Source organism: Carassius auratus, unplaced genomic scaffold (genome assembly GCF_003368295.1).
Source record: "Carassius auratus strain Wakin unplaced genomic scaffold, ASM336829v1 scaf_tig00005352, whole genome shotgun sequence".
In the NCBI taxonomy this organism is placed as follows: Eukaryota; Metazoa; Chordata; class Actinopteri; order Cypriniformes; family Cyprinidae; genus Carassius; species Carassius auratus.
In genome coordinates this window covers 670-26,756 of record NW_020523652.1, presented here as the reverse complement: position 1 = coordinate 26,756, position 26,087 = coordinate 670, and the positions used below count along the sequence as shown (strand labels likewise).

General features: G+C 38.8%; 1 protein-coding gene, 1 long non-coding RNA gene and 1 pseudogene across 2 annotated transcripts; all 3 read right to left on the bottom strand.

Annotated features, from left to right (window-relative positions):
- Positions 1-25: 25 nt before the first annotated feature.
- LOC113070914 (uncharacterized) lies at positions 26-1,183 on the bottom strand. Its single transcript, XR_003280003.1, has 3 exons — positions 1,137-1,183; positions 768-1,031; positions 26-149 (listed from the first exon to the last, which is right to left on the bottom strand). It is a non-coding gene; the product is annotated as an uncharacterized LOC113070914 (long non-coding RNA).
- Positions 1,184-2,370: 1,187 nt separating this feature from the next.
- Positions 2,371-4,887, bottom strand: LOC113070915 (obscurin-like). The gene is made up of 6 exons (XM_026244265.1): positions 4,799-4,887; positions 4,246-4,512; positions 3,902-4,063; positions 3,155-3,259; positions 2,812-3,078; positions 2,371-2,645 (listed from the first exon to the last, which is right to left on the bottom strand). The coding sequence occupies exons 1-6, from the start codon at positions 4,803-4,805 to the stop codon at positions 2,371-2,373; spliced, it is 1,083 nt and encodes a 360-aa protein (XP_026100050.1). The 5' UTR covers positions 4,806-4,887.
- Positions 4,888-11,146: 6,259 nt separating this feature from the next.
- On the bottom strand, positions 11,147-19,807 carry LOC113070917 (dynein regulatory complex protein 11-like; annotated as a pseudogene).
- Between the last annotated feature and the right edge of the window lie 6,280 nt (positions 19,808-26,087).

Below are 26,087 nucleotides of genomic sequence, written 5' to 3'. Positions count from 1 at the left end.
CTCATACTTCTCACTGGCAGTCAGAATTTCACCATCTTTTCTCCAGACAGGTGTCACTGATGGTTTGGAAACGTCACACTGCAAAAGGATTTCACCACGTTCCTCACCTGCTACATCCTCCAATGACCTGAGAAACACTGCTGGCTTCTCTAAGGGGCATATAAAGCAAATGTCATATAGCAACAAATTTCCTTCCGATAACCAATAAATGGCTCATATCAGAAATCTATACTACTTGTTAAAAAAAGAAGTTAACACCATAAAAAGTAAACAATTTCCATACAAAGTGAATTTAGGCATCACAACATTATGATGTACAATAAGATATTTCCTATACCTTTCTGCTATAGATACAATAGAAATTATAGACAAAAATATGTTCTCATAATAATAGAGAAGGGATGACGTAAGACCTTGAGAATTATAATCACTAGAACTGAATGATTAGTTTTGTGTCATCAAGTGTTTTGAATTAATATTTTGTCTGTGTGGCCTTGAAATGGTTTGTTATAGTATGCTTATTTAAAAAATAAAAAAAATAATAATAATAATTTTATGCATGAACTCTACAAGAAATAGTGCTCTGAAAGAGTGAAAATATTTCCATAATTTATTGATATTCCTTTAAGAAAGTGCTTGACACAAACAATTAAATATCTGATATCTGTTGTTTGATCATTGTGTCTCTGCTTTAAATGTAAAGTAGTTGGACAGTAGTTTATTCTCAAATCTTGTTTTCTTAGCCCCGTGGTAACTGAAAACCTCACCTCTGACCCTGAGGAACGCAGACTCGCTGATATCAAATGTTTTGAATGTTACACGGCTCTCTTGAGGAGCTAGTCGTTTTAAAATCAGACTGTATGCTTTTCCAGAATTCTGGATTTTGTTGATGTAGTTGGTGTATAGGACTCGGTCATTGAGCAGCCACTGGACACTGGGTGACTCATGATTCAGTTCACAGCTGAACACTGCAGTTCCATCCTCCTCGACCTCTACTTGCTCTAAGTGTCTTATGATCTTCAACCTTTTCACTGCAGGAAAGAACAATTATTTGTAATGTACTGTATGTGTCTTATCTGTGCTCTAAGAAGCAATTTCAAGAAATCTCCAGGACACGGATAGCTAAAGCCAGGTACCTTCCACACTGACTCTTCCTCTTGCCTCTGAGCCACCAGCCAGACAGGCGATACTCTCCTGAATCTGCTGCTTTCACACCCATGATGGTCATCTCAACCCGGTTCTTTTTCCCGCTTCATTGTGTACTTATTGGAAGCAAACAGTGGGGTTCTACCCTTGAACCAGCGCACCACTCTGGGGGATGGACAGAACTCACAGCTGAGAGTAACTGACCTGTTCTCCTTCACCTCCACATCAGAAATGGGCTGTTTGACAATCAAAGGGCGCTCTATTAGGAAAAGCATAAGCAAGAATACATTTAAGGCACATGATTCTCAATCCGTATAAAACAAATGATTTGTTCCAAGTTCTGATATTAAAATTCTGGCTAATAATATATGCCAATAATTATTTTTAGTTATGTTATGGCTGATTAACAATAATGGTTAATATTAAAATGTAATACTAGTTTAAAACACACACACACAACTAAAATTAATAATGTAAAATGCTACTAGTGAATTTATGCATAACAATATTATCATGTACAGTATGAAAAAAAGGACACACATTTTTAGATCTGCTAATATTTAAATATTATTAACTAAATCTAAAATCTAAAATCTTTTAACCTGAAATAAAATCAACTTTTAATTGAAATAAAATAAAATATATATTTTTAAATCCTTAAGCTTATTTCAGCTAGTTGCCGAAGTAACATTTCTTACAGTTGAAAGTGACATGATCCATACTCAGAATTTGTGCTCTGGCATTTAACCCATCCAAAGTGCACACACACAGCAGTGAACACACACCAGGAGCAGCGGGCAGCCATTTATGGCTGCATCGCCCAGGGAGCAGTTGGGGGTTCAATGCCTTGCTCAAGGTCACCTAAGTCATGGGATTGCCAGCCCAAGACTTGAACCCACAACCTTAGGGTAAATATTGTAAATATTCATACTATTGAACTAAAAAAAAAAAAAAATGACACACGACACAACACACAATTAAAAATTGCTAAAACTAAAGTAAAATAAAAAATGTATAATAAAAACTAATTCAGAAATATTAATATTTTTTTTATTTTTTTTTATTTTTTTGCATTACATGGTAATCTAAATGCCATAATATTAGAAATGACCATGCACAATTAAATAACTAATATGCTGATAGCAATTAAAGCCTGTAATATTGGCAACTAACATGGTACAGTACCAATTTGTTGAATATTTGCTCAATATACGAGAAGATAAATTACCTGTAACTGTGAGTTGAGCTTCCTGACTTGCTCTTCCCCGAGGTGAACTGCACAGTGCCACACATACTACTGTCGGTTTGAGTGAAAATGAGTCTGTTCGATGTTCCTTGCCTCTCAATCCGGATTTCTGGACAGGGACATAGTATCTGCCCATTCAGGGTCCATTTGGGTGCCCTCTCTAACTTAATACTTGTTTCCACCTTAAAACGAGCCTCTTTAGGCTCCATGACCTCCACAGAACTGAGTCCTTTCAAAATGCTGATGGCCTGCTCTGTAAGAATACAAAATATTCACTGCATAAAAGTCTTAGCATTTCAAAAGGATAAATTAACAGACTAAATTAATTTAAAGTAGGCTAAGAATTCCGTTAAATCAGTACTTATATTGGAACTGGGTAGTAAATTGTATTTAAAGTCTGGTTGAATTGAACTTCTCACCCTCTACAAACAGCTGGCAGGAAGTCCTGTCATCGACAGCATCACAGGTAAAAGTGTCTTCATCTGAAGATCCCACATCATCTATGATAAGCTGTCGGTACACACCTTCACTGATAGTTTGGTACTTCCTATTTGGCACAATTTCATGATTTCTTCTGTACCATTTAACCACAGCATTGACACGAGAGACCTGGCACTCCAGCAAGGCACGATGTTTGTACATGGCGATCTTCACTCTCAGGGGCTTCACAATATGAACTGGAAGCTCTACAATGATAATCATTGTTACATTTGAACAAAATGGAAAAAAAGTATAAAAGTACTTTTTTGTTTTGTTTTTTACCTTTGACTCCCAGTGTTGCTGTTGAAGAGACCCTCTCAGCAGTGAATCTGATCTCACCAGCATCTTCTGGTTTGACTGATTTGTAGGTTAAGGAGTGTGTTTTACCTGTGTTTATGAGATTTGATTGAATTTGAAAGAGCTGAAGAAAATTAGAATCCAAAACAAAACATGATCATATTCTGTGAAATACTCTTTTGGTCATCCTCAAAAAGTTTTATATTGCGACTTTTCAATCAATATAAAAATGAAATGAAAATCTACATGCATAGGTTTAAACAGCTTCTTTTTACTCTGAACTGAAGTATTTTTCCACAGCATTTTGTATTTACAAAATTTGTAACATAAAAAAACATAAATATCATGAAATCTACTGACAAAAGTTTTTTATTATTATTACTGTATGTGTTTGTTTATTTATTTATTTATTTATTGCAAGCTTTTATATACATAAGTGTTCAATTTATTTTTTATCAACAAATAAATTACTAGAAGTAGGTGATACAGGGTTTTTTGGCACTAGACAACTCAAATATATATATATTAATGTGCATTGTAGCTTGAAACTAAACTAATCAACTTTAGGGTAGATTATAGTACAATGCTTTTCATATGGAGTTTGAAGTCTTCAGTCTTTTTTCATCACTAAAAAAAAAGTTAGTTGCCATGTTTGTCACCATATTTTGCGAACGACCCTTGAATGTACATAATAAGCCACCAGTCAAAGTTTACTCAACCTCTCACACATACCTTCACATTTTATTTTAACATTGTCCCCAGCTCTCAACCGGCTGTCATCCTTGTACCACTTCCCATCCACATCTTCCCAGTTGACCTCACAGATAAATGTCACGCTCTCCCTCTCAGTCACACTGACATTCTGAAGAGCCTTCACAATCTTTATATTCCTGGCTGAGAAAAAGTAGACATGACAATAAACCTGCTACTGTATCACAGGCAGCTCTAACAACTTTAAACTGACAAAGACTGTAAATTATCCAAAACTTCTAGGTTCTGAAACATCCCACCGTTAACCGAAAAAGAAATGATTTTATACTGCATTAAATACAGGTTTCATATTGATGGAATAGTACCTTTGACTGTCAGCATTGCAGAGCTTTCAATCCCTTCAGCCTTGAAACTGATGACACCCATGTCAGCAACCGTGACGCGCGTGAGTGTGAGAGTGTGTTTTTTGCCCTGCGTGGCAATTCGACAAACAGGCCTGGATTTAAGTGGTACCCCATCCCTGCTCCATTGACCCTGGATGTACGCATGACTGAGGACCACCTCAAATGTACAGGCTTCTTTCTCACACAGCGTCACATCTTCTAGCCCTTTTACCAACTGAATTCTATTCACTTCAGACAAAAATGGAATAATTATCAGTGTTTCTTTTGTAACAAAAACTGTCCTATACGAAGCCCCTAAAGTGACATTTGAGGTGAAATTGCTGCGTGCACACATTTTCTCTCTTTTACTTGCACACGCGCGCTATACTGTCACGTGACACGCGCCAAATTCTTCTACTGAATCGTGCCCATGCGAATGTCACTTAAGGGATTTCATATCTTCTTAACAGCAGTAGTGTAAAATAAAATATGTTATAATAAAATTCAAAATGCTTAATTAATAAATGAGTCTTACATGCCATGTTTAGGAACTTGTCTTCTCACAAGCCTTTAGGAATGGCCAGCAACTTCAACATTAGGCCTTTACCGCTCCAAATTGAATTCTAAAAAGTGTAATCATATACTCATTGACATTATTAGGCTATTGTTGTTATATTCACATGCACATCATTTCTGTATCAAGTTTATTCAATTATCAACTACTGTATGTGCTCAACTGACAAAATGCAGTATGTCTAATTTAATGTCTAAAACCATTTTGCGTATATCACAGAAACAGATCTTACTGATGAATACAACCTGTGGCTGCTCTTATAATATGAAATATGATACTGACCAAAATAATATTCCCTACAGCTTACACTCCCTCTATGTAATTAGTTAATAATTTGGAATGCACCGATGTCTCTGCCACTCTAGCTTACTTTATGGTGGGTTCATTAATTTTTGTCCATATGTGCAGATACAAGTGATGAGTCAAATAAAAAGACAAAGGGTGTAACTTCTTACATTCGTCTTTTTCACATTACAAACAAACACTTGTCCCAGTTGTCCCATTTCACCAGCGTTTAATAGTTGCTCTCGAATGTATATAATACTTTGAAACATGACACCATCCTTGAGATTAAAACTCAGAAGTTATGAATATTGTATATTATTTTGTATTATTTAGACTATACAGAACAACTGGGAATGTAAATAGTCTAAAATTAATTTAAGTCTCATATCTTCTTTATGAATCATGCATCAGAACAACAACTTGAGATCAAGCGTGAGAAAAAAAGTTCATACTGACCAGATTTTTAAGAAGGAACAAATGGATTATCTTCCGTTTTACTCACCATTAGCCAAATCTGACATTTTCCTCACATAAAAATCCAAAAGAGACACTTCTTATCATCATGTTTTGAAGCTAGTGACAATAATACCAAAAGACGTCAAGGCCAACCTATAATTTTCTGTAGTTCACATAAATTCCTTCAGTATTATCCATAAAACTTTGACCAAAGTTACCCAGGTCAGTGTGCTATCCCTGTTTCCTTTGGCAGACAAGCAGCTGAAAGTGTTTTTCTTTTTTTTCAGCTTTCCCAAAGCCTAATACCAACAGCTGACATATCTCCAAAATAACTGTGCGTCATTATACATAAAGATAGAAACATCTTGGCTGCATGGAGCAAGTCCTGCCTGCTAGCATTGTTTTCATCCACCGCAGATGACCGACCACCCACTTTTCTCAAAGATGCGTTGGTTCATAACAGTTGGTCTATTTACTATATATCATATCTTACAAATTAACACAAAGATTCACAAACCAATTCACAGGACTAATACTCAAAAATGTAATTGATTAATGTTGTGTTGACCAAAAGCTTTTCACAGTGGCACAGGTTCGTGAATCATTTTTCTCAGATAGTTACCAAAATACCTAAGTTGGAAAGGTAAAAAATAGATTAAAATATCCTAACATTCAGCCTTGAAAGCACTTGTTAGATCATTCTGAATGCTAGACTAGCATCTGATCAAGCTGTTATGCAAAATAAGCGGGTTTCATTCTGACAACCGTAGCTGTAGTTTCTCTACATGTTAAATTGAAATTTTGAGAATTATTATCCATTGTTTGTTCTGTTGGAATTTATAGAGAACATCTTTAAAAAATTAAATGAAATAATAAAAAAAAAGAATGTAAAGTTAGAAAAAAAATATTTAAAATATATTTTTCATTTTACATTTTCATTTAGTAATTTTTATTTGATTTGACAGACTAGCTGAGCTAGAGAAAACAATTGGCTCAACCAATTACATAACTTTAGGGGCGGAACTACCTGTTTTTGATAACTGAAAAGGAGAATGTTCAAAAACCGACATTATTTCTGTTTGGAAACTAAATAAATGCACTACTTCACCTTTACCCATTTTCACTAAATAAACCTGCAGGACTATTGCATTTAGTAAAGTCTCTCTGTTGAGTTGCAATCATCCACCAAGCATGTGCAGAAGAAATCTCAACTCAAAGTGACATGGACGCAATATTACAGATGGCCCGAAGACACAATATAAATAGCAATTTGTTAAGGAACCGGGGCCATGTGAGGATGTGTTAGGTGAAACTAGAACTTGACAAAACAGCTGAACACTTCACCTAAGCTCACAGGTCCTTGTTTGGATCCCATCTCTGTGAGTTTCACATGTCCTTTGGTACTGTCTCTCTCTACCCTGCTGACAACAGATTTACCAAGTGCCATAAATCAACTTGAAGTCACCTTGTTGCTCAAAATATTATATTGCATTGCTCTCCATACTATAATTCTTATGATTACAATTCTAAGCAGATCAACTTGAATCAATATAATTAGACTCAAACTATTTTATATACACATTGCCAGAATCATGCTTTAGAAATATTTAAATATACATAAAGCAATTTGGCTAAATTCACTCTATAGTACCCATAACAATTGGAATGTAAGTGTAATTATAGGGAGAGAGAAAAATGCATGTCCTTCTGGGCATCAATGATGTTAATGCTGTGCAGCTTATTCCTGTATCATAAGTGTAATGAGGCACCAAATCCTTACTTTTAACTTTGTGAAATCAGAGTGCACTGCACAAAAGTTCTGCTTCTAAATATGCAGATCTACATGTTTACCAGGACTGAGTTGCACTGCTCTGACAGAGTGGCTGTCCATTTGTTGATCTGAGATAATCCCTTAAACCCTAGTCTGGGGGCTGTCTCAGTTTCAGCCCAGACCAATCACAACTCCACAACTCTAACTGGGGCTGCAAAATCCCTGTCTCCCATTAGTTGTCCTTGATCTGAAGCACGTACTGTCTTTTCACCTCTATGTATGGACCCCAACAACCCACAGCAGAACCAGGAAGAATTCTTATGCAGGGAAACTTTTTAGCTTGACATTAATAAAAACACAACATTTTTAGTTCAGGTTCAGTTTAGTTTAGGATCAATAAGTGGTTATTATTAATCTAGTTAATTAGCAAGGATGAATTAAATTGATCAAAGTGCCATTAAAGAATAAAAAAAAACCTATTTTAAATAAATGCTGTTCTTTTTAAAAATGTAAACATCCTGACAGAATATCACGTTTTCCACAAAAATATTAAGTGGCACAACTGTGTTCACTACTAATAATGTTTCTTGAGCATCAAATGTGTCACGGTTTTACGCTGCCTGAAGGAATACGGAGTCGAGGATAAACAGAATAAGGCTTTTAATATATCCAACACAGGGGATATCCAACATGGAGCACAGAGGTAGACACACGTAAGTAGCAAGTGATCACAAGTGAGACCAAGTGAGAAGACCCGACAAAACAGAACTGAAGGGACACGGCTTATGAACAACAGGTAATTGGGGAAACACAGGTGGATGGAATCATTAAATTAACAGGGACATGGAACACATGAGGAAGATAATGGACACACCTGGGAACTAATCAAACACGGAAAGACAGAAACTGGGTCACGGGCAAAAACACATTAAATGAGTCCAGGTGTGTGACAGTACTCCCCCCTCCTGGTAGGTGCGTCCTCGCACCGTAGAAACAACAGGGGGAGGCGTAGGTGGGAACTTGGGAGGAGGTTCCGGTGGAGGACGGACTTCCAGGAGGGGGCCAGCAGACAGGGACCACAGAAGGAGGAGCCAGGGAGGAGACGACGGAGGAAGGAGCCAGGGAAGAGACAGGAGCAGGAGGAGCCAGATGGTCCACCAGAGACCAGCCAGGACGGAGATCCAAGGTGGGGTCGACGGCGGGAGGAGCCATGGTGAAGGAAGGGTCGACGACACCAGGGGGCCGACAGGCGGAGACTGCCCCGGTGGGTGAGGAGCCCAAGATGGAGCAGCACAGCCGCAGAGCCAGGGTGACGTCGAGGATCCGGAGGGCCTAGGTGGAGCTGAAGGCTCAGGCGACCAAGGCAGAGGCGGGGTCCTGGCAGACCGCTGTGGAGCCGGAGTGACCGAGGATGGAGGTGGAACTGGAGGGAAGGAGGAGCCTGACAGAGCCGGAGGGATGGAGTGACGAGGTGGAACCAGAGGAGTGGAGTCCCGAGGCGGCGGATGGTCGACGACTGACCAAGGTGGAGCCGGAGGGACGAGGGAGCCCGGTGGAGCAGGTGGGATGACAGGCCACGGTGGAGACGAGGGAGCTAAGAGCCAAGGCGGAGCCGCTGGGTCGAAGGACCGAGGAGGAGTCCAGGGCTCGGAGGCTGGAGGCGGAGACAGGGCCTTAACACGCCAAGGCGGAGCTGGAGACTGGCAGTCCAGCGGCGAACCACCGCGCCCCGATGGCACGGACTGAGGGTGAGCTGCGGGACTGACTGGCACCAGCAGGGATGACGAGGAACTGGCTGGTCTAGGAGGAGGAGAGAGGAGAAGGATGGAGGAAGGACAGGAGGATCAGGACTGGACGGAACCAGCGAAAGAGGAGTAGAGGGACCAGCAGGTTTGGGAGGAGGCGGGAGAGGGAGGCTGGGAGGGAATACAGGAGACACAGAAGATTCAGGGCTGGGCGGAACCAGCGGTGAAACAGAAAAATCATGGCTGGGCGGAACCAGCGGAGACACAGAAAATTCAGAGCTGGGCGGAACCAGCGGAGACACAGAAGATTCAGAGCTGGGCGGAACCAGCGGAGACACAGAAGATTCAGAGCTGGGTGGAACCAGCGGAGACACAGAAGATTCAGAGCTGGGCGGAACCAGCGGAGACACAGAAGATTCAGAGCTGGGCGGAACCAGCGGAGACACAGAAGATTCAGAGCTGGGCGGAACCAGCGGAGACACAGAAGATTCAGAGCTGGGCGGAACCAGCGGAGACACAGAAGATTCAGAGCTGGGCGGAACCAGCGGAGACACAGAAGATTCAGAGCTGGGCGGAACCAGCGGAGACACAGAAAATTCAGAGCTGGGCGGAACCAGCGGAGACACAGAAGATTCAGGGCTGGGCGTAACCAGCGGAGAAACAGAAAACTCATGGCTGGATGGAACCAGCGGAAATGGAGCAGAGGAAATGACTGGAGGAGGTAGGAGTGGGAGACTGAGAGGGTATACAGGGGAATCAGGGCTGGACGGAACCAGCGGGGAAACAGGAAAATTAGGGATTACCTCCATAGACCAGTCCATCAGATCCAGAGCTTGCTCCATATGACCTTCAGAGACTGTATACAGCTCACCCTCAGTCGTAGGAGTGTGGGCAGGGCTTTCCTCCACGCCCTCGATCTCCACGAGGACTCCCACGATGCACGGTGTTGCCGGCTCACACACCTGGTCAGTCGCGCTCTCGAGTTCCGGCTCCCTGTCAGTGGATGGCTCGGGCTCTGCGGCTGCGGTGGGCTCTGGCTCCGTGCGGCGTGATGGTGGCTGGCTGGTCTCTGGGTCGGGAGTGGGGCTGGCGAGGTCCTCTATGGGGCAGACGGTGAGAGGTGACCCATTTCTCGCCAGAGTCCACTCCACGTATGCGGCGAAATCCTCTCGAGGACCATCTTCGGACGACAACGCTCTGCATTTGGAGTTCAGGCTGGTGTTGTAGAAGGTGCAGAGCGCGCCGTCCGGGTAGCTGGTGGCATTAGCTAATAGGAGAAACTGTCTGGTATGGTCCTCGAGAGAACGTCCTTCCTGCTTCAGCAGGAGGATGAGGAATTCGGGACGATAGAGGGGATCCATAGAACACTACGAAACAAAAAGACTTTGAAAACACAAAAACAAAACGGAGGGAAAAAAACACGCAGTTTTCTATTTTCTTCTTTAGGTCGGGTCTTCTGTCACGGTTTTACGCTGCCTGAAGGAATACGGAGTCGAGGATAAACAGAATAAGGCTTTTAATATATCCAACACAGGGGATATCCAACATGGAGCACAGAGGTAGACACACGTAAGTAGCAAGTGATCACAAGTGAGACCAAGTGAGAAGACCCGACAAAACAGAACTGAAGGGACACGGCTTATGAACAACAGGTAATTGGGGAAACACAGGTGGATGGAATCATTAAATTAACAGGGACATGGAACACATGAGGAAGATAATGGACACACCTGGGAACTAATCAAACACGGAAAGACAGAAACTGGGTCACGGGCAAAAACACATTAAATGAGTCCAGGTGTGTGACAAAATGGTCATATTAGAAAAAAAAAAAGATTTCTGAAGAATAATGTAAAACTTAACTTAAACTAATGGCTGCTGAAAACTCTGCTTTGTCTTTCAAGAATAAAATAACTTTTAAAATGCATTAAAATAGAAATCAGTTATTTTAAAGTGTAAAAATATTTTACAATATTACTGTTCTCCTGTTCTTTTGATCAAACAAATGCAGCCTTGCTAAGCATAAAAGACTACAAACTTTTGAGCGGTAGTGTAAAGGGAACACTTTATTCATAAATCTGCTGGACAGATCTAATGAAGTAGAGAAACACCAAAGTAAGTGGCATATAAATGTTTGTGTTTGCCATAGACATTTACATTTCATTGGCCTTTTTTAACCCACCACAATAAGAATTTTACTGGTTAAAATAATTGAATCTAAATTTAATTTGAGATTTTAGCAGCCATAATTTATCTGACTGTTATCACTATCACTCAGATTAATGTATCTTCATTATTTTTGCCCTAGAACTTTGCTTTTGAGGTGTAAGCATGTTAGTACTGACAGTGACACTTTCTTGTCAGTTGCAAAAATATTCAGGCAATGCCAGTTTATTGAGGGGAAGAACAGAGTGTATGATATGATAAGCCCTGTCATCATGTTTTTCACGCTGGGGTTTACACTCTTAAATGGACTAGGAGATACGCCTTTCCTCTTTAATTGAGAGGGTATCTGTGTATTTATAGACCCACAAGCTCTTTTCCACCCCTCAGTTTGGATTTTAATTTACAGCTGAACAAAAAACATGCATACTGTCATAAGATAATGATGTCATAAGAAAACTGATACATTTATTGGTAAAGGCAGGGAAATGTGGTACTATGGTTGCTCATGTTAACACTTATATTGTTACTTTTTTCCTTTCTTCTTGCCACCTTTGCTCCCTGTTTTTGAGGACTCTTCATCACCCTCTTTCCCTGAGGCAGCTTTAATTCTCTTCTTTCCAAGGGGAGTCTTGGCATACCAATTCTATGGAGGAAAAAAATTAATTTATTCAAAAGATACAGTGTATACATAGCACTTGTATATCATTGCTCATTATTGTCAAGTTAGCTGTTAACTTCAATGTGCACTGCAATGAAAAGCCATGGTATCAGATATTTGAAAGAGTTGACTTACTTTTAATGCCTCTTCTTCCTCCTGAAACACAGGGTCGATTCTTGCAAGTGGAGACACAAACTCTGAGGCAGTCAGTGGACGTTTAGGAAATTGCTGAATGCGCCGTTCGGTCAAGATGTTACGTACCACCTGTACCATGTGACCTTGTGTGTAGCCATCAGAGATCTTTGCCAGGGAGCTGAGGTCAAGGTCACTGGTTACTTCTCCTCCATTCTTTTTTATCAGCTCTTTCCACATTACTGTGACAATATGCATGATTGGAAACACTTTGATTTAGTTTATTTTTCTTCAAATACACTATTTTATGCTCAGTAAGTTAAAAAAATAAAATAAAAACGATAATTGAAATTGTATTTATAATTCAAAATATATTTCTGATTTTACTGTACTTTTGAAGAAATCATTGCAGCCTTGGTAAGCACTTAGATTACCGTATCTTGAAGCATAGTCTGGCCGAGGTATGAGGATGATCTTATTGTAGAATTTACACAAGGATTTCAGGTCTGCACTGTGTGGATCACTTGTCGTTCCTACTATTAACACACAATCTTCTCCTTTGATGGACTTAAGGATCTTGGGTAAATCTTTCTTCAGACGTTTCGGATCCAACTGTGCACCAGAATAAAAACCAAGGAAATAGCTCATTACATGTCATTTCACCACTAGACAGATCACAAGTGGGTTACGCTTTTTACCTCCTTCTCCTCTTTTGGTACTTTTTTGTAAAACATCTTTTCAGCTTCTCCAATCCATATTACAGAAGGCTGCATCAGTCTGGCAACCTGACCAGAATACAGAGTACAAAATACACCAAAATATCAACAGTTAGCAGGCCAGTATCACAGATTTAGGCAGATTTCACATTAAACTTTACCTTAAACACCACATGCAGCATCATCTGCAATCCACTCTTGCCAGGGTATTTTCCAGCCACGTTTAAAGGTGAAAGGTCAAACAGATTGGCTCCAGTCTCCTGGCAGATGGCATGGACCAACATTTTCTTACCCACACCATTCGGACCTACTAGCAACATGGTCTTCACCAGGGGAGCCTTTTCATGCACTGCTTGGGATCCTATAGGACAAAGAAAATTTTTTATTTGATCCATTTAGCTGGTCAGCTTGACAACATATGAAGACGGTAAAAATAAGAAATTCCTGAGCGATTAATTTTCTCACCTAATGGTAAGACAGCATAAAGTGCTACAACTTGGCGAACATCAGATAAGGAAGGCATAGGCTCAATGTCAGACTGTCGTAGAGTTGTGCCGAGATAGCTATAGTCCCCTTTAAAAACAGAGCAGGTGTGTATATATGCTTACAGAAATGTATAACCCCATTTATATAAATTATGAAAGGGCCAAATAAGCTTTAGAATTTAGAATTTTTTTTTTTTTAAAGGGGGGGTGAAATGCTATTTCATGCATACTGAGTTTTTTACACTGTTAAAGAGTTGGATTCCCATGCTAAACATGGACAAAGTTTCAAAAATTAAGTTGTATGTTTGAAGGAGTATTTCTGTTCCAAAAATACTCCTTCCGGTTTGTCACAAGTTTCAGAAAGTTTTTTTCGAGAATGGCTCTGTGTGACGTTAGATGGAGCGGAATTTCCTTATATGGGTCTTAAGGGCACTTCTCCCGGAAGAGCGCGCGCTCCCGTATAGCAGAGCAATGAGAGGCTGAGCACAGACAATCACTGATCAGAGCGAGAGCGTCGGGAAATGTCACAAAAGGAGTGTGTTTTTGGTTGCCAGGGCAAGACAACCCTGCACAGATTACCAAAAAAAAACAGCATTAAGGGATCAGTGGATGGTGTTTATTTTTACAGAGCATCAACGGAGTTGTGCAAGTGTTTGTGTTTGTTCCCTGCATTTCGAAAATGCTTGTTTTACAAACAAGGCCCAGTTTGACGACGGATTTGCGTATCGTTTATTTCTTAAGGATGATGCAATCCCAACGAAAAAGGGTCACGATCGTGTGTTGGAACCGCAGGCGGTGAGTAAAACTGCTTCAAATATCTCTGCCTCCTTGTTAGTGCGTCCGCCTCCCATCAGAGACCCGGGTTCGAGCCCCACTCGGAGCGAGTCGTTGCTGCTGCTGCTCTCGTTCAGTTTCAGCCTCGGGATCTGATTCTGGATCATAAATATACGCTGAATCTGACAGTAAGCCATGGTTTGTTTGGGATGATGGTTTTTTCCTCAAGGTAATGTCAGCTTCCAAACGCTCTCAACGCAAAAGCCTACTGGCGCTCGTGATTTTTTAGCTCCGCCCACACGTCACGCCTCCAGCCTGTCGTGTTTTTCCGGGAAAAATCGGTACAGACTATCTTTCTCTTATAAATATAATAAAACTAAAGACTTTTTGGAGTTATGAAGGATGCAGTACTACTCTATAGGTACTCAAGATTAACAGGATATTGAGTGAAAATGAGCATTTCACCCCCCCTTTAATGTACATTTCTAAGAGAATTATAAAAAGATTGTAAATACCTAGATAATCTTTTAGTTTAACATTATCTGCCTTTTTCAGCAATTCCTGTTCAACCAGCTCTTCAAACAGTGACTCAATAGTCCTAAAAATAAGAGAGAGAGAGAGAGAGAGAGAGAGAGAGAGTTTGATTAACTTGAGTTCAATGAGTTCACCATTTAAAAGTTTGGGGTCTGTAATATTTAAAAAAAAAAATGTTTTTATAAGAAGTCTCATGTCAACAAGGAAGTATTTATGTGATCAAAACTGGAATAAGGAAAAAACTTAATATTGTGAAATATTGTTACAATTTATTTCAAAACATAATTTAGCCTTGTAATAATTTAGGTATATTTTTAGCAGCTACTGTGCTGTATTACTTTAGCCTTCAGTGTCACATGATTCTTCAGAAAATATGTAATATGCTAATTTGGTGCAGTTCTTATTATTTCTTAACATTATCAACACTGACAATAGTTGTGCTTTACTCTCACTTTTGCTGATCAAAATATGATCTGATTAGAAATTTCTCCTTTTGATTTCCATGAAAAAAAAAGAAAGTCATACAGGTGTAAAACATAACATCAGTGAGTAATTAAAAATATGAACTATCCCTTTAACCATTCCAAATTTTCAAAAGACACGTAAAAAAAATAAAAAATAAAAATAAATAACCTATCCGCTGTAAGGTCTTTGTCCTTCTTCTTTTTCTTCCCACTTTTTGATGCCTTCTTTTTCTGTGTAGTAAGACACAAAATGTGCATAAAGACAGTTTTCAATTTCTTCATTTACAATGTGTAAAAATACACATATTGTATATAAAGTCAATGTCTCTGATGTTATTCAATAAATCCATGTAAACAGAAGTGATTTACTGTACTTTTGCAGCACCCTTGACCTTTCCGCTTTTTTCTTTATCCACAGCCAGCTTCCAATTAGCAAGTTCTTGTCTCATCAGTTCATCCACCTGAATGAGCAACAAAAACCGATGTCTCTGAAAGCTAGTATTAACATTAATTTCATACTAATAATTGTGACATGTGGGCTTAAATGTTTGATCTCAGGGAGACTTTAACAGGGTCATATGATGCGATTTCAATTTTTCCTTTCTCTTTGGAGTGTTACAAGCTCTTGGTGCATAAAGATATGTAAAGTTTCGAAGACCAAAGTCTCAAATCCAAAGAGACATTCTTTATTAAATTTAAGAGTCAACCACTCCTACCTGAAACGGCTGTGTTTTGTTGTGAAAGCGAAACTAGTTTGTTTAGTCTTCCAAAAGTGGATACAACTAGAAATCAGTGGTTAAGTTGTATTTACAACACTGTTCCAGATCAGTTCAACCCAAATATTCAGATGTGTGCAGTGACTATTTCCTGTGAGAGTAGCCTACAATGCTGATGTCTGTTTCTAACTTTGCAAGACAGCCTGGTGCTTCTGACACACAGTCTGTAAGTACGTTTCCATATGCAAAGGATTTGCCACTGGTGATTCAAAAAACAAGTTTGGAGCAGTGTAGAGTAACTATTAGAGCTTGTTGTTTGTCATTTCTCCGATCACAAATGCAGACATGGTTTCATATTTATGCAGCGCGATACGCAACGCAATGCAAAAAAAGACAGTATGGGTCATAATAATCAGTACCGGTGGATGCAGCAACTGCCTCAATTGTAATGGGTTTTATTGGTTTTGTCACGTCGTGCCAGGACACAGCATCACAGTATGGTAAGGGGCGTAAGATTTCCATCACACGCTTGAGGCATTCGGCAAATCACAATGCACTGGATAGCTGGCCAATCAGCTTACATCTTACTTTTGAGAATGATGACATTAGTAAAAACTGACACGTTTCAGAAGGCGGGGCATAGAGGAGAAACAACAATGTACATTATGTGGGAAAAAAATGTTTTTTTGAACCTTAAACTACATAAACACATTGAATTACACCAAATACACGAAACAATGTTCTTTTTAGCAACATCATACGACCCCTTTAAAAAGAAAAACAGCAGTAAATGGAAAACAGCATGTACACACAGATCAGCTGTAGCTGTAGTTTCACAACAAGCTAAAAGACATTCAGCGCACCTGTTTTCTTATTTCCACCTCAATCTCTTTTCTTTTTTCCTCCTTGATCAGCTCCAGCTCATGTCTTTGACTGAAATTCTTGATCTCGTTTCTGTTTTTCCAAACCTCTGCAGATCAGATGAGATAATCCCACTCACACCCTCTCTCTTGAGAATGATATGTTGTTATTGTAACACACAAATGTTTAAACAATCAATTTATCCTTGCCAGAAAATGTCTTGTGTCCCCTCTCAAGATCTTCCAGATAGGCAGATGGTAGCATCTTCAGTCCAGGCTCTTCCTCCTGTGATAGTACAATTATCTTACATATTAGAAGAACTACACTTAACGAGATATACACTAGAGAAATACTTGGTCATCTTATTCACTAATGTTCTTTGCAGTGTTTTCCTATTTACTATTTTGGCATTGTGGTTTTACAAAATGTTTAAGTGCACGTCAACTCCTTTCCTCAATTCTTACCTCGTCATTGACTTTTTCTTTCTTTCCTTTTTCTTTTGTCTCCTCCTTGCCCTTTGGCTTTTTGTTGGCATCTTCCTCCTCCTTTGCTGCCAGTTCTTCTGCCAGCTTCAAAAGGAAGACATGATTGTGTCTTACGAAAACATGACAAACATAACAGTTTTCTTTAACCATAATCATACTGAATAGGATGGGTAAAGAACATCCCAAACAAATGTAACTTTACTGAGATTTTATATATGCGGTATATTATGTTTTGGTCTAACATGAACATATACTTACCTCCTCAGGTGTTTTTTTCTGCGAAAATAAGAGCTGAGCCTCCATCCTCCTCCTCTGGGTAGTCAGGAAATGAGCCTGTTGCATCACTATTCACAAGTACTCATTTTAAATGTTGATAACAAATGCTCAGTAAAACACCAAGGTAATATTAATTGTGTGCAACCATTGGCAAGGGATCCCACTCACCGGCACTCTATGAACCACTGTCGGATCTGATCTTTCATGGTCTCCTTCATTTCTGGGCCCTCCACTTCCTTGAGCTGATAAATTACAGATCCAATAGATTTCTGATAGTCATCTTCATGTTCGTCTTGTCTGGTCCGCCTGTTGGCCTCATTACTTAGAGCATCCAGCTCGGTTTGGGATGGATAGGACAGTTTTGGATCCATGGCCTGAAGATGGCACAGCCAGAGAATGAAACAAAGAGAAACAGTATTAGAGTTCCATCTACTGGTGGCGACACGGTGGTTGTACACCCACTATGTAGTCAAGCTGCAAAAACACAATTAATGAACTCCAAAATATTTATGACTTACTTGAAATATTTATGTACTTTGAATGTATAAAGCACCCTAAAAGTACCTCTTTATTCAGTGAGGATTGATTAAAAGTTACAGTAAAATCTTTTACATTGTTGCAACAACAACAACAAAAAATCTTTATCAAATAAATGCTTTGTTTTTTGTTGTTGTTTTTTTTCATTCAACACTGATGATAAGAAATAAATATTTCTTAAGCAACAAATCAGCATATTAGGATGATTTATGAAAGATAATACTGTATGTCACTGAAGACTGGAGTGATGGCTGATAAAAATCCATCTTTGCCATCACAGGAATAAACTACATTTTTAAATATATTAAAATAGAAACGTTTTTTTTTTACCTGTAATATTTCACAATATTTCATTACTGTTTTACTGTATTTTTGATCAAATAAATGTAGTTTTGGTCAGCACAAGAGACTTCTTTCAAACACATCAAAATAATTTATCAACCCTAAACTTTGAATGGTACAGATACATATAGTATTTCATCTTACCATTCCAAGAAATATCATTTCCTCTTCACGCAGCATTTTTGTAATTTTCTTTGCATGAAACCTCTCCACACCTATACAGAGATTAGAATTAGTTTAAGAAATTTAGGGTAAGAATTTTTTTTAGCATAAACTAATAGTAATATATGAATTATAACTATTTTGTGTGAACATAATAGTATATTTTACCTTCTGGATACAAACTGCGGCCTGGTCAGTGCTCACTGCCTCTTGTTCCTCAGCTCTCCTCTGTCTCTCAGAGTCTCTATGGATCTCTCTCATGAACTTTGCCCTCAGTCGGCCTTGCCGTGCTCTTTCAGCCACTTGGATGATTTTAATGGCCCTCTCCAGAGTCAACATGCGCATTACAGGAGGCTTTGGGAGGCAAGAGAAGTCATGTAAGCACAAACAATTCCAATTATTGTTGTTTATGATGAAACATGAGCAACTGAACTCTTTCCTGCCTTTTCTGTCACATCCATTTGGTTCAATATAGCAGCAAACATTCTTTCTCTGTCCTGCAGCACTTTGTTCCGCTCCCAAATGAAATACCTGGGAACTGGAATCTCAAGGTCCTCCTTTGACAAACATGATTGAAATGCTGATGATTTTCGGTTTAAATACGTTTGTGTATAATTACAGCATTAAAAGACACTCACAGGGGTAAGTTTCAGGTCTTGGATGATGTCATCCATGTAGTGGTACTCAGAAAATTCCTTTTCCACCATTTCATTCTTGAGCTCCAAAACACGGCCCATCACACTGTCCAGCACCTGCCTAATCACACGCCTCTTTTGGGGATGAACGCTTTGGTCATAGGCCTCTTCCAGCTGCCTGAAGATCTGCACATAGCGGACATAGAAGGTGGCGAGCCTTTGGAAGAACACCACTCTGTCTCTCTCAGGACGGAGAGGTTCTTCTGGGAGTTCTTCATCCAGCAAACAGCTGAGCTCCTCGTGAGCTTCAGACCAGAGTGTATTGTATGTGCTGCCAGAGACAAACTGTTTTACTCATCATTAGATTGATGCATAAAAGCTAAGCTAATTATCTGAGAATAAAATTAAATAGTTTTCTTAACCTTAAATTAAACATGAAAGGGACTATATTGTAACATTTAGAAGAATTACTAATACAGACATTTTACAATTTAAATTTTTGAGGAAACAAACCTGTGCGACATCGTTTGCTAAAATCCCTTCGGTTTGTTTGTATCTTAGGAGTTACAGCATTTCCTCTCCACGTCTATCACAAGTAAGAGTCTGTAGCGGTAGTCAAAACATTCACTTTTGAGGGGTAAAGATAAAGTTTTTAGCAGTTAGAACGACTGTCCCGACAACAAATAATGTGACTCCTGAATTCAACTCATTTCTAGAGCAGTGGGAAGTTGGATACATGGCTGACTAACTTGCCTAAAAGTTGTTGTCAACTCAAGTTGTTTCTAAGGTAACGGTTACGTAGAACGGTAGAAAGATCAAATGTCAAACGGAAATTTGGCCTGGTAATTGAATTACATCAACGTTTTGCCTTACAGAGGTCATTGATGTACACTTGATGTTGTTGGCATGTAGGTCTACACTCGTTCAATAAAATGTAATATTAATGGAAATGTCATTTATTACCGTTGACAGTTACGTAAGTTCAAAATATTAACTGTAACAATATAAATGTATGGCTTCTTATTGGATCAATAAAGGTAAACGTTATATTATTCGAGGAGAGTTTCAAGTGGAACAAACAGTGTGACCAAATTACCAATATAGTTGTTAGTTGTAAACTAACTTTATTATTAGTTTATTGTGAGTTATTCAGTCCCCAGTATGAACGTGACATTTTGACATCTTAACAACAGGTAAGCGAAAATTCATTTTCATTAAATATAGATATATTATATATATCACAGAGCTTAATTCTAATCATATTAATTGACGTAGGCCTAGATACCAAGTGTAAAAATGTGTTTTTAGTCTACCGTGGATGTGTGGGGGTAAGGCGATAGTACTTGTAGTTTGAAAACACACCGCTTGGTGTCGCCCAGTACAACATCTTTATTGCTTGTCTGTAAGCGTTAGAGTTCATATGAGGCTTTAAAACATCCTAAGTAGACTACAGCATTCCAATAATCATATGTTTTAGGTATTTGGTTAAAGGCCATATTAGGACAGCGATCAGTGTAGCCTATATCTGTGCTGAGATTAGCTTTGCAATGCAGAAAATGCAGTATTCCAGGCCGTATGTAGACTTAAAAAGTTAGGCTACTGAAAAAAGTAAAGCAGTTTGAAATGTCCTCATGCAAATGTGACATTTAAGTAGCCTATCTGAAGATTATTTTTTCTGTTCCTAATGTCAGTATGAACCCAGTGTGAATCTTGAAGTCAGGAGGGAGCAAGGCTGTTTCCTTCAAATTCCCATATGAGAAGCAGGTTCAATGACATCCCTGTAAGAGTAACAAGAGCTGTATGAAACTGTTTGTCTTTTCACATTGTACTTTTACATGGATTTAACAGAGAGAGACTTTACAACTTTTGTACACCCAGGGATTCCCTGGAAAGATCATTCATGTCATCAGTCTAGGGTTAATGTGTAGATCACATCTTTAAACTATTGTCACTTTAATTTATTGTCACTATGGACTGTCCACCACCCAGACTTTTTAATTTCTCCTAAAAAGTGTCTACTTTTTTGTTTCCTTTTCCTAGGGCATATCAGAATTTAAATTCATAACAATTTCTTATTATTTATATAATTTACAATTAATACTAATTTAAAATTAGTATTGTTAGTATAGTATAGTATAGGTTTTATGTTATTTATTTATTTGTTTACATTTTTTGGATGAAAAATATTACATTTGTTTGGTATTTATGTATAGGCTACATTTTTATTTATGTTTTATTAGTAAACAGCTGCTGTACATTATTATTAGTAGAAGTAGTAGTAGTAGTAGTAGTAGTAGTAGTAGTAGTAGTAGTAGTTGTATATAAATATTGCCATCAATGCCACCATTCTTTAGAGAATTTCGTTCTTAGAGCATTTCAGAATTTAAATACCTAACAATTGTTATTTATTGTTGGACTTTACAATTAATACAAGCCAAGTTTCATTTAGATCTTCCCTCAAAAGTGGAAATGTAATTACCATCACACATAATTACGTTCATACAAACTCAATATCAAATTTGAAGGCCAGATTTCCAGGACATGACCCCTGCAGGACCTTCACAGACCCCCGGGGGGAAACTCTGTCTACAGAGAAATATTAAGAAGCTTAAAGAAAGAATCAATGTTTGAGTGCTTTGCATAAGGCGTGAGAACAGGTTGAAATAATGTGATAATTGATCAAATATTTAAATGCTCAATATCATTCCAATCAGACCATTGATCTGTGTTTGCTTCTTATGACATACAAAAAGTTAAGGACCCTGGAATTTATGCGTTAAGCGTGTAATACCAGCCAAGTGCAAAACTTGAGTTGGGAGGTGGAAACAAGCGGGGCTTACCAGGATAGCGCGCTTAGTGCAGTCACAAGACCCGACCATCCATGAAAAAAAACATCCAGGCGTTTTTTTCACAGCTCGACTACGTTTAAGCAAGTATATTTGGATATATGGATACTTGAGTTTCCCCATCATTTCCCTGGGGGGACATGGCGCGATGGATATCTCCAAGAACATTTACGCGTCCAGCCCTCTGCCAGTAATGAATCTTTTAATAAACCGCAGAGAGGAGTTTTGAGACACTTTTTATAGTTATCTGAACTTCTGTGATGAATTCGAAACGAAAGGAGGGGCGAATGTCAAAGGAACTGACCACGAGTTGAGGAAAAAAAAACCTAAGGGAAAGATGTCTACATTTGCCACCCACCCGAAATCGATTGTATTACATTCAAGAAGCTTCGCACTTGACGTATAAAAACAAGACGCATGTTCTCAAGAAAGGCACGAGACAACAGGAACTGTTGGAAGATATAATTTTTTCTGACAACTTTGCGTGAACATCATTAGCGGTAGAAACCACCTACCAATATTCGCGTAAGTTTCTATGTTTGCTTACGTGAGTACATATTTTAAGATTATGGTGTATAGTGAATTGATTATTTCTCCGATTTTAAAAAGTTTAAACGTAGCCTAGACAATGAAGAATAGTTGGATTTGGGTCAGTTCACGTACATTTAGGTACCGTTGTATTATTTAGTTAGTTAGTTTTGCCTTTATTTGCAGAAAGTACAGAGTGTAAACAGGTCGAGAGATTTAGGTAGCACTCGAATTTGGATGTAATATTTACTGCATAAACACCGGACCACTGCGCCACCGCTCTGCATCTGCGTATTTTACGCACGGTCAGAACGTTTAGTACGAGGATGTAATGACTATGTTTGCTTGTTTGTTCGTTTATCAGGCTGGAAAGCCATGAGGGCTGAGAAGAGATGGCACATATTGTTGAGTATGATTATTTTGCTCATCACCTCCAGCCAATGCATGGACAGCAAGGAGGTAAAGGAGTCGGAAAGGAAAACTCTGCTTAATCTAATCCTGCAAGTGATCGAGGACAAGCCCGCGTCCAGACGCGTCACCAGTGGCCTCTACTCTGTCTCTCATGATGTGAAGTTTTTCCTCTCGTGAAAAGACTGCACATTTGCCCAAGCCGGACAACAGCAGACCAATAGGTAAGCTGATTGGAGATCAGGTGATGATACAAAAGTAATCCTGGGAATTAACTCCTTCCTATTAGTGCGAGTTTTTCGTGCATCTCAACTGCACTTTTAATGCTTTAATCACTTAATGCATGGACAACTGTTCATATTTTGCCTTACATATCTTGAGTGAATTGCAAAGACAATAACACAGCCTGTATTCTTTGAGTAAATGTAAAAAGTTCCGTAAAAAAGGCATGAAATTGGAATAAGGGACACTTTCCTACTTTTTTTTCCCCTGCAGAGTTAGATCCATAATAGTGGAATCATCAGTGTAGATCTAAGAACTGCTCAGAGACTAGTTTAAGAGCTTGAGAAATCGTGATGCTGGTGGTCATGTAGGGGAGACTGGGTATGGTTGTAACATGGGGGAGTTGTAACAGCACCATTTCCACCTTTCAGGGATAGCTATATGATCATTTCATTATTTACTTCCTCCCTGATCTCAAATGAATGTTGTCAAGGCTGTGGGTATATGTGGATTTTATAAAGAAAAATAATGATTTTGATGTAAAAATCTATTTTTGACCAAAACTATATTTCGCTTAGTACTTAAACTGTTGCAGATAAAATCATGTAACTACTTAGAATATATTGTAGATTCTCAGGCAAAATGTGATGCAGTTAAAAACCGCTTATTTCAAACCATAATGTGAATACAGCAAACTAAACACTATGGGGGTGGGGTAAATTTTAGCACATTTTAGCATCCCCTAGAACTGAGAACTTAAATGTTGTCTCTATGGAGCTTTTTTGGCAGCTCAAAGCCAAAGAAAGTCTGGGTAAAATGTGCCCTATATGCAGTTTCTGGATGCACCAAGTCTGCACTCTAGGGTTAAAAACATTGGTTTGTCACCATTTTGACTCTGATTTAGAAAATTAATATATAGACACGATCTCACTCACTCACTTTTTTTTTTTTTTTTTGAAGTTTGTTCTAGTAGTCTAATTTACACACACACACACACACACACACACACACACACTCCTGCATCAATCGGAACGTGGATTTGAGCTGTGGTCATTCATGGAAAGTACAACATCGTTTTGTATCGTTCTTTTAGATTGTTTCAATAAACCTGTTTTGAAGGAAACTTTATGAAGTGGCTACTGTTTTTGCTTCTTTTGTCTGACTGTTTAAACTTACCCCAGTATGTGTTACATCTTACCCTAGTAGTGGGGTGGATTGTAACAAGGCACTCTATGTATTTGACATCAACTTATAAGGGCTGTGATATTCCTACAGAGGGTTGAATTGGTACCTTTTGTAGTGAACAAATGTGGGCACTTTGTTTAAAAGTTTGAGCATTCAAGCTTACAAGCTTCAGCGGGTTTACAGATGTTGAAACAAAAAGTGTTACAATTATACCCAGTCTCCCCTAATGGTGTGTGTGTGCCTGCTGATCTGCACTTTGTGAGTAACGACGTTGGTTAACGCAAGTCTACCTATACCAACAAGAATGGATTGTTTTAAACAAAAAGCAGATGCCCGTCGATCTTTGTCAATTACTTTTTTTATTTCTGAGACACCATTAATAGAATAAGACCCCTATAATAGATAAGAGCCCCATCTACATTTTAACTATATATTTATTCCATTGAGACATGTTCGGCTGAAATTATTGACATTGCTTGTGTCTTTAAATTTTATTGAGAATTGTTCATGCTGGAAGAATAATATGTGCTTATTTGTGTAATTTTCCCAAAGTGTTTCCATTTGTGCTGAACTATACATGTGTCATTTGTCAGCAAACTACTGAATGTTCCATGTCACATCTAGAAGCTGTTCCAGCGTTTTGATGTGTTCAGAGGCATTTTAGCATGTCTGTTACTCTTGGGATAAGTTTATTACACTCAAATTACAGATGACAAAGACTTGTTTTTGTGCTATTACGTGGTTTCTTCCCTGCTGTGATACCCCATTATTTATTTACTTAATAAACTATAAAACAAATTTTCAGGAAAAATTTGACAGTGCCAGTGCAAGTTTTCTGGTAGGGCTGATTCTATTTAAACGTCTTAGCCATAAAAAAAAAAAAAGATTGACGTGTTGTTACACAGAATTCGGGTGCTAAAGAAAAAAATACACCCATAAACATCTGCTATTGCTGATCTGGATGACCTTTGAATGAATTCATTGCCTTTAAACTTTTGCAATGAGAATGATTCTACTCCAGCAAACACATGCTAGTTTTGAAAACTGAGTTGATTATGGACCTTCATATAATCTAAACAGTCAACACACTGCACTGTACTGTACCCTTCTGGATAGAACAGCCCATTAGAAAAGGCAGTTAGTCATCTTATGTAAGACTCAGGTGCGACAGCACGCGAATAGACCTAGAATTATCTTGATGGGTGTTTATTAGTGCATCATCTCTATGATTTTCTTATTAAAATGCAAATATTGGCCCTCAGTAGAAGAATCTGTGTTGACATCAAAAAGGTAGAAAGTCACTGTATTTTGAAATGAACTCATTCATAACACAGTGTTGGTTATCCTACATTCTGAGGCAGGTTAAAATTAGCTGCTGCATGGATTTGTGGACCTGACATTGATAGGCATTACAACTTTGCATGCAATAATCTCCTTACTCAGATAGACTGGAACTGATATGGTCTACATGTGGGGACGGTGTCCCAGGGTCGGGCGGGCCACAGATTGTACATAATTAGCAAGGACCCCAAGCCTCTAGCAGATTTACTGAGCACTGGATTATCAATCTGGGATTGCATTTTACATCTATGCTTTAAATGGCTACCCGTCTTTCTTACGTCAAGCTTGTAGTCACCACAGTAAAACACATGGTGTATATGACCGTAATCAGTTATATCATCATCTTACAAGGGGAAGATTTCCAAGAGGTTGTTGCATGTTTGTACACTGCAGGCATTTATGAGTTTGAGATCTGACAAACTGCTAACAGTGTTTACAAGACTATTAACAAACTGTCTGTAAATTCATCATTAATTGCGGGCTGATGCAAACTGAAGTCATGTTTTCAGTTTCGCAGAAC

Coding starts and splice junctions, on each gene's coding strand:
- LOC113070915 (XM_026244265.1), bottom strand. Junction 3,260..3,901: donor TGTTAAAATAAAATGTGAAG/GTATGTGTGAGA, acceptor TCATAAACACAG/GTAAAACACACTCCTTAACC. Junction 2,646..2,811: donor CTGCCAGCTGTTTGTAGAGG/GTGAGAAGTTCA, acceptor GTATTCTTACAG/AGCAGGCCATCAGCATTTTG.